This window comes from Peromyscus leucopus, chromosome 22 (genome assembly GCF_004664715.2).
Source record: "Peromyscus leucopus breed LL Stock chromosome 22, UCI_PerLeu_2.1, whole genome shotgun sequence".
Taxonomy (NCBI): domain Eukaryota; kingdom Metazoa; phylum Chordata; class Mammalia; order Rodentia; family Cricetidae; genus Peromyscus; species Peromyscus leucopus.
This window is the reverse complement of record NC_051081.1, coordinates 21,122,727-21,136,832: the sequence shown is the minus strand read 5'-3', so window position 1 is coordinate 21,136,832 and position 14,106 is coordinate 21,122,727. Positions and strand designations below refer to the sequence as shown.

The 14,106-nt window shown below is 44.9% G+C and overlaps 1 protein-coding gene across 2 annotated transcripts in view; it reads right to left on the bottom strand.

Annotated features, from left to right (window-relative positions):
- The window catches only part of Thada (THADA armadillo repeat containing), a 294,070-nt gene that overhangs the window by 148,642 nt on the left and 131,322 nt on the right, over nt 1-14,106 (bottom strand). For both annotated transcript variants that reach the window (XM_028892580.2, XM_028892588.2), the window contains exons 27-28: nt 9,855-9,944; nt 7,017-7,148 (exon numbers count right to left, since the gene is read on the bottom strand). In XM_028892580.2, the coding sequence (XP_028748413.1) occupies nt 7,017-7,148; nt 9,855-9,944 (222 nt within the window). The remainder of the gene's footprint in view (nt 1-7,016; nt 7,149-9,854; nt 9,945-14,106) is intronic.

Below are 14,106 nucleotides of genomic sequence, written 5' to 3'. Positions count from 1 at the left end.
GGCTCCCCCATTCTTTTCTTTGTAAGACTGGAGAACTCATAAAAGTGTACAAATAGGTGTGAGACATTTAGAACAAGGCTCATCATTTGACTCACCACCCACTTGGGAACTGTGGCTGAGCTCTTCAGTGTCCTGAAATAAGACATCCCAAACAGACAGATGCCTGGACAGCATCCTATCCAACCTCAGATGCATCACAGTGACCCTTTGGGAAGCATGTCCACCATCTGATCGATCGATCGATCGATCAATCGATCGATCAATCGATCGATCAATCGATCGATCAATCGATCGATCAATCATGATCAATCGATCGATCAATCGATCGATCAGTTTTCCTCAAGCACTCTCATTGCTGAGCAGCTCAGTAGGAGGAAATCTAATCATGCGTTTGATGGAGAACACTGCCTTTCACAAAACTCTTCCTGTCTTCAGAGCTGCACTCTCCTACTTCCCCACTGGGAGAAAAGATGACAAATTACAGGCCTTCCCCTACAGCAGCCTCCAGGATGCGAAGGCCATTCCCATGTTGCCTCTATCCAGTCTTCCCCGCTCTAACTGCTTCCAGATGTCTCGCTTCCTCCACATCGTGGACACTGCCCCAGATAAATATTAGCCTATCACTGGCCCTCCTAAAATGGGGACCCCAGAGCAGAAGAATAAACAGACGGACCCAGAGAGCTCAGGAGGACTCCAGCAAGCTCTGCTCTCCCCAGCAGTGGCGCCATCACTGCCCCCGGTTCTCCGATATGAAAGCAGACACCCCTCAATCCTAACGTGGTACATATCTCTAGTCTCAACCCACCAATACAGTTTCCTAAAGCCATTTGGAACATATATTTACAAAAGCCCTTATTGTGTCGAATTCAGAGGACCGCTCGCAGGAGTCCGCTTTCTCCTTTTACCGTGAGGGTCCTGGCTTGGTGGCCTTGACCTGGTGAGTCAACTTGCCAGCCTCTACTTTCAATCAAGTAATATATCAGACATACAGAAAAAGAAAAACAAATAAGTATAAAGACTAATAAGACATCTAACCATTTGCCCAGTACCAAGCATCAAAAAAAAAAAAAAAAATACACATCATAAATAAAATTAAAACTCTGAGTTCATGGCTCCTCAGTTGCCTCCATTCCCTAAGCCACACAGAGGTAAAGGGTGTGAGAAGGTGTGAGTCTGAGTTTGTATTTGCTACTCTCATTTCTGAAGATTTTTGCATTTTTATTCCTCTGCCTGTTATACACACATTTTATAAAAGTGTGTCACACAGTTGCAATCGAGTCTATTTTCACTTAAGTAATTCAGATACTGAATAAAGCTGCACATCCACCAGCATGGTAATGTCACCCAAACACTGAGGTGACTCAGATATGACTTATTCTCGGGGATTCCTTCCTAGTTCTCAGCAACTGAAGCCTAGAATACTCCTAAGTGCTACACTTAAGAACCAGTCGGGAACAACTGCTATCAGTACAACTATGTGGTAATATAAAAATATGCCTTCTCCTTGCTTTTAAAGGCTGCTGGCACAAGATTTCCATGCCCCACGGCCCCCAAATTGCTGGCATGATTCTGAGTTGACTTTTGAACCAGTGTCTGTCAATTATTTGAGTCCTGGGACATGCTCTTACTCACAGAACACTGTGCACACTTCCTAGTACCCAACCTCCATCTGGCTTCAGGGTTTTCCTTCCCATTTACTGGCAGAGACATGTCAAAGCAAGTGCTAAAAAAAGCCTGCTCTTTCGGAGTCTCGGTGTCCTGTCTGAGGTGGTGCACTTGCACTGATGTGCGCTACACACCGTACACGTGCTGCAGAGACACACTGCTACTCTGCAAATCAAATCCGATAGTAATTACACACCAGTTTGTTTTGAAGACAGCGTCTCTCTGTGCAGTCCTGGCTGTCCTAGAGCTCTGTATGTAGACCAGGCTGGCCTCGAACTCAAAAAGATTCTCCTCTGCCTCCCAGGTGCTAGGATTAAAGGTGTGCACCACCACCACATGCAGCCATAAAAGCCTCCTCTCTTCTTCCCCTATTACAGATGATCACCTCTAGAATTCCTTCACACATAAACCACAAGTGCTATAAGCAGGACATTTAGCCCCACCACAGTGAGGCTCTCCTGATCCTCTATTCTTGGTCCTCTATTCTTGCTGTATTAGTCTGGGGGGCTTTCCCTTACATGTCTGGCTTCATTATAACTGTATGAATTTCAACAGAAAAACAGTGCCTTGCCTCTTCTTCTATCCTTATCCATTCAGGCTTCTCTCCTATGACCCTAACCCCTGTAGCAGGGTACTGAAAGTCAAGACTTTCACAGGGCCCTCTAATGGATAGCCAGGGAGGAGTTCATAATCCAGAAAGGTCAAGGCTCATGAGGCCAGAGAGGACCAAGGTAACATTCAGTCCAAGAGCTTAATTTGATTGAAACTTGTTTGAAAAGGAAACAGAAAGTCAGAGAGGTGAATCAAAATATAAGCAAATGTCAAAGCTCCTAATAGAACAGAGGGCTCCTCAAAGGCCAGGTAAAACATGGAACCCGGCTGAGGCTCCTTCTATATAAACCATGACCATGGCTACAGCATGCGGTTCCAATAATGCAGGGCTGGAGTCCTTGAAGACTTCCGAATACACAAATCTGCTCACACACACAGTTTTGACTCTAAGCTAGTTTCATTTCTGCATTACTCAATTTAACTCAGTGCCAAACCTGTACTAGGTAGAAGGGCGGGCCCCCAAACACCAACGCCACTAGCTGTTCTGCCTGTTAGGAGATGACAGTTTATGACGAGGAGCAAGCACTGAGCACTACAGCATAATCTAACGGTGGTAATGACGAGGAAGGAGAGGAGCAATCAGGAGCCAGTGCACAGGAAAGGGAGCAGCACAGACTTCCACCCTGGTGATGCCGAACCATGCTGCTTGCCTCTTTTGTCTCTAGAAAGCAAATGTTGTCCTCTACTTACCTAAAAGGAGTCTGGGAAATCAGAGCAAGTGCAAATAAAATGTACAGATGCATGGCACGTAGTTAATTCCTGAGTTCAATTCCTAGCACTGCATGAACTTGGCACACTGGCACATGCCTGTTATCTGGGTGCTTGGGAAGTGGAGGCAAGAGGATCATCTTAGGCTACATACAAAGTTCAGGAAAGTCTGGGCTGCATGAGAATCCATCTCAAAACAAACACAAATAAACAACAACAACAAAAATCCAAAAAAACAAAAGCAGCAATATAATGCATAGACTTAAAGGAGAGCTCCTGGTACCAGAATCTCAAGTGAAATATTATTATTTCCTGTAAGACCCACAATACTCCAGCACAGAAGACAAACTGCCTTGCTTTATAACCTGGAGAAGGTGCAATGTAATCATCTGCATTATGTAATATTCAAGGGAAACAAGATCAGAGTCAGTATTATCTCCCAAGGTCACAGGCTTAAAAGGACCAACTCTCGGTTTTTCTATTTCTACCTTCCTCTTTGGTAAAACTGGTCTATTCCTAAGGTTCCATGCAATGTGTTTAAATACATGAAACACAAGCTTCCCTATCCCTTGTTGACTAGATCATCTCAATGATTTCACATCTCAATGTGAAATGTCCCCCACGTAGGTTTCTATGCATGATGTCAAAGGGTACATATTGGTTTTGTCATCGGTGCGCAGTATTTGCCTGAGAAAGAAAGACAGCGGGTATCACTTTGAAACTGAGAACAGCGAGCAAATGGATTGGGGAAGATCGGTACTGAAAATAAATGAAGCTGAAAGAAGGGGGGCTGCAGGGTCTGGGGCGGGGAGAAGGACGTTGTACAGGGGCTCTCCAAACAGTGAACTGCAGTGAGGAGATTTCTCCAGGTCAGGGAGGTCCTGAGCTCTCGTTTTTTAACGGGAGGAGGCACTATGCACACAGAGAGAGTACCATGTCAGTCCAGGGCAGGATAAATGCTTGGTGCCAGTGTCACAGCGGGAAGTCACACAGAACCATGTCTCCTTAGTCTGGGCCTTTGCTCTGTTCAGGCCTCTCCAGTCAGGGTTCTAGGATGGTACTATGTGGTTTCCTGTAATTTTCCACTGGAAGCTCGAACTTGCCTGTGAAAGGGAATTCAAAGACTCCTGGCCCCTTTTGGCCTCAGAAAAGACCTCTGGCCCCTAGAAAGCCAGACAAGTAGGCACTGATGAGCTACATTCAGAAAGCCACTTGGGTTCCTTTTAAAACATGAATATTCTGTGCTATTGCAACTGAAGGGTGAATGGTCTTAAATGAAAGGCACCTCATTAATGTGGGAAAGGGCTGTGTATCTGGATGGAGAACAGAAAAATACACAAGACTTTAAAAACTGTAAACAAGATGCTGGGGCTAATATGAGCATTTCTGTTCCAAGACAGTATAACAGTCCTAACAGTACCCACACAGAACATGGAAAATCCCAATTAGTAATTTCTAAGATTCATGCTGACAGAGAAACAAGCTTGGGCAGACTCTTTCTTTAAAAATCTCTTAGATTTATTTATTTTATGTGTATGGGTGCTCTGCTGGCATGTATGTGTGTGCATCATGTGCATGCCTAATGCCTATGGAGAACAAAAAAGGGTGTTAGATTCCCTGGAACTAGAATTACAGGCAGTTGTGAGTCATCAAATGAATTCTGGGACCCAAACCTTGGTCTGCTTTGATAACAAGTGTTTTTTGTTTGTTTGTTTGTTTGTTTTTCGAGACAGGGTTTCTCTGTGTAGCTTTGCGCCTTTCCTGGATCTCGCTCTGTAGACCAGGATGGCCTCAAACTCACAAAGATTCACCTGCCACTGCCTCCCGAGTGCTGGGATTAAAGGCGTGTGCCACCACCGCCTGGCTGATAAGAAGTGTTCTTAATTGCTGGACCATCTTTCCAGATCTTTTGGGTAGATTTTTAAACATACAGGGCTGGAATGCAGCTCAATGGTAGAGTACCTACCAAGCATGAGCAAGGCCCTGGGTTTGATCCCCAACACTGTAAAACCAAGTAACACAAATGAATCAAATAAACTAACCCAAACTGTGTTCTAACCTGGTGCCACATCCTTGCACAGTTTGAGTCCTAGAACCCTAACTAGGTGCAATGAGGGAATGAGGAAAGGACAGACAAGACACACAGACATGAAAATCTAGGATCAGGTAGTAGACTCTGTAATAGCACATTGGAAGCTTAGTGTGTTTATTATATAGTTATACGTATTTACATTTGAACAGCGAGATGAGAGTGTTGCATACAGCTAGCTGGAGAAGGACGCAGGGTTACTACATAAGATAAACAAGAAGGCAGGGTTATTATACACAACTGAAAAAGGAGGCAGGTTAGCTCATCTCGATAGGAGCAGTCTTTGTAAAGGAGCAGTCTTCAGGCCATGAACCTGGCTGGGCTCACAATGTGGGTCGTGGGGAGCAGTTCTGAACTTTTCCTGCAGACACTATCACCATCGCCACAAGGGTGAAAAGGCTTTGTCATACCTCTAGGCTTCACCCAGGGAAAGGTTTTGCCATTCCCATGGGTCTGAGGTACTGGGGTCACTGACATGGCCACATGTACATTAACAACACACTAAGGACTTCACTGCTCCCAACAACCTGGTTTCAGAATAAAGTTTAAATCTTCTATATTAATGTAATCTTTGACTATTTCTCAATACCATGTATATACTCAGATGATATATAAACAGGTTCATTTGGAAGGATATTTTCAATGCAGCAACTTCCTGCTTCTAGGAGCAGCAGACCACAGAAAGTTTATAAAAGCCTCTGCAAAGCAAGTGTTCTCAAGGCAGACGATGAGGGCCCATGGCATATCCTGGTTTCTAATGTACACTGTGATTCTCTGCTTGTACCTTTCCCCTGTGTCGACTTTCTGAAAACACCACTTAGCCCCCACCTTCCTCCTACAAGTGTTCATGAAAGAGAACACTGTTAAGGCTCTTGAAAGTAAAATTTACCACCTAAATTTCTAAAATGAATCACCAAATGCTGAATGAGGCAGTCAGTAACTGTGTATCAGGAAACAGAAACCCGTCTGAGTGAGTCATCTCTGTGATCAAAGATAACACAGCCACAGCCCCCGCTCTGGCAAACAAATGGTCAGAGCAATCACATGTCAGAATCTTGTGTTTAATGGTTTCTCACATGGAAATGCGTAAGTCACCTACGTGAGACCAGGAAGCAGAGCCCAAAGTACCACACAAACAATAAACACACTCTCTCAAGTTTCATGTTTTTGTCCAAGACCATTTCAATCTTTCAGTAGATACATTAAAGACACCAACTAGACAAGAAATTAAGGAGAAACGTGAAAACTGTTAAAACTATGACAGCTAGAAAATACAAATACTTTTTGGAGGCCGGCATGTTAAGGTGCGTCATCTAAAATAGAAGTGATCAGACGGTGACAGACACCTCCACAGAGGTACCAGAGCCTTTGGTCCCTCCAAAGAAGCTGTAGCAAGAACAGCTGTAGTTGGTGTGTATCCACATGCACTCTATGCTTGGAGATCTTTGTAAGCACTCAAGTTTGAAAGAGAAGGTAACTGGGACCATGGGCTATGTGGCACTGGCACAGGCATGCCAGGCCCTGAATGCTCTGACTCCTCCAGAGTCAAGAGCCAGAGAGATGTTCTGATAGTCTTTTAAACCACAGGACAGGAACGGACGCTAGGATCACGCCTGCTCCACACATGTGTTGGCTGGCCTAGTAGAGTACAATGCGAACCCTAGGCAGTGTTTTCAAAAGAGCTATCTCCTGTCAACACCACACACCCATCAGCAGGGCTCCAAGGGAAATGCTACCAACACTGCAGGTTCTCAGGAGCCTGCACCACACCCACAGTCTAAGCACCTTCCTCTGAAGCACTAGAGAGCAGGCAGGAGCATGGTAGAAAGCCTCACTGGCCCCATTTCACACAATGGCTTCCTAAGACAATATGCTGCTTATAATTCCCCAAATAAGAACAAGATAAGGCATTTCCCTCAAGTCCCCTACACCAGGACACTACCTGATAATGAAAGGAACAAAGGGTGCCAAGCTGAGTGCAGACGACGTGCCATCCATCGGAGATGGGTAGAGTCTCTCCAGCACCAAGAGTAAGAGGAACATGCTGGGGTGGCGATCAGGCTCTCCCGTCTCGCTGCAAAGAAGACATTATACATCAAGGATTTCAGACTGAAGAAGTCAGGCACTATCAGACACAGTTTGTCACTGTCCCCTTCACTTTAATGTGCACACGTGAGGTCTCTGGCAAAGCCAATCTTTCTCCAGCAGGCTGTGTGTCCAGAGCAGGCACTGTGAAGCTTGCCATGTCTGAAGGGGTTGAGAAAGCATGAATAGGCCATTACTCACCAGGACCAGAAAATCCTACCCGCACAAACCAGCAATTAGAGAAAATGTATCACAACAAAAGTAAATGTCATCGATAATAATTACATCTTCTCACTACAGACAAGTCATATGCATTCACACCAGGACAAAGATGTGAAAAAAAGCACGTCTAAGATGTCTGTAGTAAAGTCTACTGTCGGCTATAGATTAAGACTGAGAGGAAAGGAGAACATTTCTCTCCAGCCCGAGGAGCCACAAAGTCCTCTTAAATGACTCTGCTCTATGTTTCTAAAATCACTGGTCATTTTTGCTCAGGCAGACCTACATCTGATCATAGGTGACCTGATTAATTAACAAACTGCTGTACTTTCACAGTGGGAGCTGCAACAGGCCAGTAATACAAAATCTATTAAGATCTATTAAGTAAATTTAGTATCTAAACAGAGATCTTAGAAAATAAGAGGAAGAAATAATTCGTGTGTGTGTGTGTGTGTGTGTGTGTGTGTGTGTGTGTGTGTGTGTGTGTGTAGGCAAGGGGTCAACCTTGAATGTCAATCTCCAGGAACTGCCCAACTTAGCCCTTTTAAAACTTAAATTAAAAGGATATTTATTATTATTGTGCATGTGATGGGGAGGTCAGAGGACAACTTGTGAGTTGGTGGTACTCTCCTTCCACCTGTAGCGTGGGTTTGGTGCACACAAGACGGGTCATCAGGCTTGAACCATCTTACCAATCCCACCTTTTCTTTCAAGACAGGATCTCCCACTGGGGCCTGGGGTTTACCCAACAGGTTAGTGTGGCTGACTGGCAAGCCCTAGGGTCCTTTTATGTGCGCATCACCAGGACTGGAATTACAAGTGTACATGCCACTACATCAAACTTTTTATATGGGTGGTGGTGATTGAACATAAGTCTTCAGGTTTGCAGGCTTTCCACTTTATGGAAAAACAAATTTCTTTTAATCTAAAAATTTTATGTGTATCTCCCTCTATGCATATATGTGTATATCTATGTGCATATGTGTATATATATAACCATGAAGACCAGAAGAGAGTATCAGATTCCCAGGGACTGGAGTGAAAAGCGTTTGTGATTTGCCTTGACATGGGTGCTGGGAACGTGGGTTCTAAAAGAGCAGCAAGTGCTCTTAACCACTGAGCCACGTCTCCAGGTGATCTGACGCCCTCTTCTAGCCTCTGTGGGCACCCACGTGCATGTACATACCAACATGCAGACAGACACATAAATGAAAATAAAACTTGAAGGAACGCTATGTATTAGGACACATTAAGTATACGCAGTGATAACTGCATATGAAATTTCTGATCCTCTTTCATGCGATCCTACCTGCGATCCCTCTGGTTTCTGTGAGTTTCATTACAGTTGGTAAGAGAAGCAGGGGTGAAAGGCAAGTCACAGGAGCATGGTTACTTCCTGGTGGCTGCACCACCACTTACAGACCCTCAGGGAGAGGGGAAGCCTCATGGGCTCCTTCACCTTGCTTGGTGTTTGGGTTTTTGTTTTTAATTTTTTAACTTCCACTTGCTGTAAGACTGTGTCTTCTAGACATGTCAGAAGCTATACCCAAGAAGTCTTGCCAACACGGCTGCCTAAACACAACCAAACAAAGACACCAACAGACATGCTAATGTGGAAGAGGGAAGTTCCTAAATACAGGAATGCTGGAGTGGGAGGAGCATCTTCCTGGGGAAGAACACACCAGCTGGTCAGCAACACCAACCGGTCTGCCCTGAAAACATGTGGATACAAGTAACATATGACTGGGCAGGTTATACTTATGAATCCAGGAAAACACACACACATGCACGCACGCACGCACGCACGCGCGCACACGCATGTACAAATAATTTTAAAAAATTGGCCAGGAATTTGAAAGAGAGCAAGGGGAGGTACATGAAAGGATTTAGAGGGAGAAAAGGAAAAGGGAATATAATGTAGTTATTATCGCTAAAATTTTTAAGAAATGTATTTTAAACTCCCCCCCCCCACCGTGTGTGCACGTGTCAAAGCACACTTGGGAAAGTCAGAAGATAATTTCAAGAGCTGGCTCTCTACGTCCACAATGCAGGTCTTAGAAATCAAGTTCAGGGGTCAGGCTTAACCCACGGAGTCATTTCATCTCCTCCAGTGTTTGCTTGTTTTCACTTCATTATTTTATTTTATGCGGACAGGTGTTTGCTGCCTACAGAGGCCAGAAGGCGGCACTGGATCCCCTGACCTGGATTTAGACGGCTGTGAGACCATGTGGGTGTGGGGAAGTGAATCTGGGTCCTGTGGAATATCAGACAGCGTTCTTAACTGCTGAGCCATCTCTCCACAGCTCCTCCTCTCCCAGGATTTGTTTCCTTGAGAAAGATCTGCCTGTGTAGCCCAGGCTAGCTTTAGACTGGTGGCAATCCTCTTATCTCCATTTCCTGAGGGCTGGGACTGCAGGCATGAGCCACCCTGTCCAAGCATTGTGACTACACTTCATCCAGTATGTTCTTGCCTTACCTGTCCACTGTACTGGCTACAGTTTCCAACTGTTTGAGAAGAAATGGATACAGTTCTGGAAAGCGTGAGAAAAACTCTCTTCCCGTCATTCTGTGGAGGAAGAAATAAAAGAGAACTGTTACCTTTGCTATCCTCTGATTTCAAAGGGAGACAGTGAGGTCCTATCCGGCTGTGTAATGAGAACCTAGAGCTCTTACATTTAACAGTCAACACGCACGATGCACAGTGGGAAGGGCTTCTGATGCACGGACTTACCTCCATAGTTGAGATGACACACACTTACAAACACGTGCTATGCACTTCAGTCAGGGGAGAGATACGCAATGGGAACACGCCAAGTCTGCACAACTGATTGGGGAGGGGAACAACTGACAGCGGACAGACTGACTTCAGTGACCCGGGGAACAGCCAACAGCGGACAGACTGACTTCAGTGACTCGGGGAACAGCCAACAGCGGACAGACTGACTTCAGTGACCCGGGGAACAGCCAACAGCGGACAGACTGACTTCAGTGACTCGGGGAACAGCGGAGAGACTGACTTCAGTGACTCGGGGAACAGCGGACAGACTGACTTCAGTGACCCGGGGAACAGCCAACAGCGGACAGACTGACTTCAGTGACCCAGGGAACAGCCAACAGCGGACAGACTGACTTCAGTGACTCAGGGAACAGCGGACAGACTGACTTCAGTGACGCGAGGAACAGCGGACAGCAGACAGACTGACTTCAGTGACACAGGGAACAGTGGACAGACTGACTTCAGTGACACGGGGAACAGCCAACAGCGGACAAACTGACTTCAGTGATGCGGGGAACAGCGGACAGCGGACAGACTGACTTCAGTGACTCAGGGAACAGCCAACAGCGGACAGACTGACTTCAGTGACCCAGGGAACAGCCAACAGCGGACAGACTGACTTCAGTGACACGGGGAACAGCGGACAGACTGACTTCAGTGACGCGAGGAACAGCGGACAGCAGACAGACTGACTTCAGTGACACAGGGAACAGTGGACAGACTGACTTCAGTGACACGGGGAACAGTGGACAGACTGACTTCAGTGACACGGGGAACAGCAGACAGACTGACTTCAGTGACAAGGAGAGGCCTAGAACAAGGTTCCCAGCCTTGGCGCCATGTGATGTGGGACAAAGCAATTCTGCAGGGGTGGGGTGTCCTTTGCGCTACAGGATGGTCTCTACCCACTAGATGCCAGTACACAGCATCCATCTCTCGAATCGTGATGATGACAATGTCTCTAGACACTACCAAATGCATGTGAGATGATCACAGGAGAAACGACTGAGAGCCACTGCTCTGGAGAGCGGCACCACAGGTAAGGACTGGGTGAGTGAGCCGACACCTGTAAGGCCATCTTTCCCATATTTACAGAAACTGCTCTCCAACTCAGAGAAGTGCTAAAGATAGGTCCTCAGGCTGCACACACAGTAGGCCAAAAAGCTCAAACTTAGTAAAGCGTTTAGAAAAAAGGCCCGTCTGTTAAAGCGATTAAAGAAAAGGCCTGACTATAAAGAAATACTCACAAGCTGCTCACTGTTTCAACTCTAGACAGATGCTCCTGTTAGTGAAGACGCAGGTCAGTTTGTTAAACTGAAGCATTATGCAGACAGCAAATTGCTCAGATCTTGTCTTGCCAGTCGGCTCACACATACACGCAAATTGACTACCATCAAGACTCATGATTTCCCATAATGCTCCTTCCCCAGCCAGCTCCTGCCTCCCCAAGCAACCACTGATTTTATTTCTATTACCACAGTTTAGTTTCATCTATTTTAAACTTTCACAAAAATGCAGTGGTACATTTTTTAATTTTTGTCTGGCTTTTCTCACTTGGCAGAAAGTTGCTGAGATTTGTCCACAATACTGGCGGTAGCAGCAGTCTGGCTTTTTCTGCTAAGTAAAATTCCACCATGTGCATACAGAAGTCTGTAATTCATTCTGTTGGCAGGCACCGGCACCTTTCATTTGTGGGGGGTATTCTGAATACAATTGCTATCCTGACAGTCTCAAACAAGGTTTTCTTGATCATATTTTGTCATTTCTCTGGGCTAATATCTGAGAATAAACATGCATCTGCTTACCATTTAGGAAAGTTTCCCAAACAGCTCCATGACTCTATACTCCAACATCAGAAAGTCAAGGTTATGATGGGTCTCCACCATTCCCAGGGCTTGTTGATGGCTTTTACCTTGTTTTTCCATTTTAGACACACTTGTGACATCTGAGATTTTGCTTTGCATATCCTGGATGGCTGATGATGTTGAGCAATCTCTCTATGCTTTAGCCATCGTGTGGCTTCCTATTCAAATATTTTTACCTACCTTAAAAACACATTGTGTTTTTCCTCTGTCACATACACAACATGGACATTTTTCTCCTGAGTCAGCTTACTTCTTAATAGTGTCTTTAGATGAGAAAATTTTAAATATTAAGTCCAGTAATTTATCATTTTCCTTTCTGTTACTCATGTATTATACAACCTAAGAAATCTCTGCCTCCTTCAGAGTAACAATTTTTTTCTGAATGCTTTATGGTTTGGCCTTTCACACGAACGTCTATGATCTAGATTCATCTCAAATACATTTCTGCATTCAGGGCTTGCTCTCCTTTCTTTTTCTTTTTTTCTCCCTCCCTTTCTTCCTTTCTTTCTTTCCTTCCACTAGGTGGGTCCCAGGTTTGTTAGCAGTCAGAGCCTTTACCCACTGAACATCTTACCTATCCTATCCTATTTTTAGTAAGAAGATGCTCCTGAAATAGGAAGATGGCGCCACACTTTGCACAAGGGCTAAAGCATTTACTATTACACAGATTAAACTCCCAATCTGTACATATGCACTATAATTCTAAGAAAAACTCTGTGCCCCGTGTGTGTAAGTGACGAGCAGAGATCCTAAAATGTATATGAGACACCATAGACCACCAGGAAAGCACAGGGCTGGGGATTCATCCAGTCACGGTGCAAGACATACCAGAACAGCTTAGCTACACAGGAAATTCAGGGCCAGCCTGGGCTACACATGACACTTCCACAAACAAAATGAATTCCAAAAAACCAAATAAGTAAATAAACAAATCAGTAATGATAAGGTAATTCATTAAAACTGAATCTTACCTAGGCAGCAGTGGTGCACTCCTTTAATCCCAACACTTGGGAGGCAGAGCCAGGCAGATCTCTGAGTTCAAGGCCAGCCTGGTCTATAATGTGAGAGCCAGGACAGGCACCAAAACTATATAGAGAAACCCTGTCTCGAAAAACCAAACCAAACAAAAGCCCCCCCAAAACGGATATATACAAAATTAAATTCTACTGTACCTAAGGCCTAAAAACAGCCATAAAGAAAAATATGAAATAATGAAAACAAAGTTTTTAACAGTCTTGACTTTTGGGGAGTTTTCCCATGAGGTCTCCATGTTGTTAGCTCTGACAAATTAAGACTAACTCCATGCATTCTGTCTAATACATCATTTAATTCAATTAAATTGCTGTCAATGAAATGGGTGCAAGCTTCAGTACTAATACTAGCTGTAGCCCCTAGCATCTGATATCTAATCAGCACCACAGTCTGGCAAGTCCAAGGCTCTGGGGTTTTCTATATTGCCTTTCCATCTAGTCTTCAACATTAATCCAGAAATAAGGGCTGGGGCTGAGGGTCTGGCTCAGTATGCTTGAAGCCTTGGGTTTGATACCCAGCACCACACAAAACTGCATATAATTGGCACACGCCTGTAATCCCAGCACTCAGGAAGTGGAGGTAGAAAAGTAAGAATTTCAAGGCAATAGTTGGCTACATAGGAAGTTCCAGGCCACTTTGGAATTCATGAAATCCTGTCTTAAAAACACCAGCACCACTAAAAGAAAGCAGTAGATGGAGGTCATCGAGATAGGTGTCTAGAAGTTCTCCCATGACCGCACACTCTGCACAATGAAGCAGCAACTGGCCTTTTCTATGGACTCCATTCCAGGATGCTCACATACACAGAGCCCTGGGAGGCACAGCAACCTCCCTCTGGACAGAGGATAGACATGTTCAATCCCTAGTTCCTCTTCTGTAAAGAACCCACAGCAGGCACAAGTATCAGTCTCTCTTTTTATTACCCTGTGGTCATAGGAGCTCAAGGTATGGGCACAAAATTGCTGATTCCTAGCTCCTGGCACTTTCTAGGACAGTAAATTAATACTTAGACAACTAATTAAAAAAATAGCAACGATGCTGGTACATATCTGCAA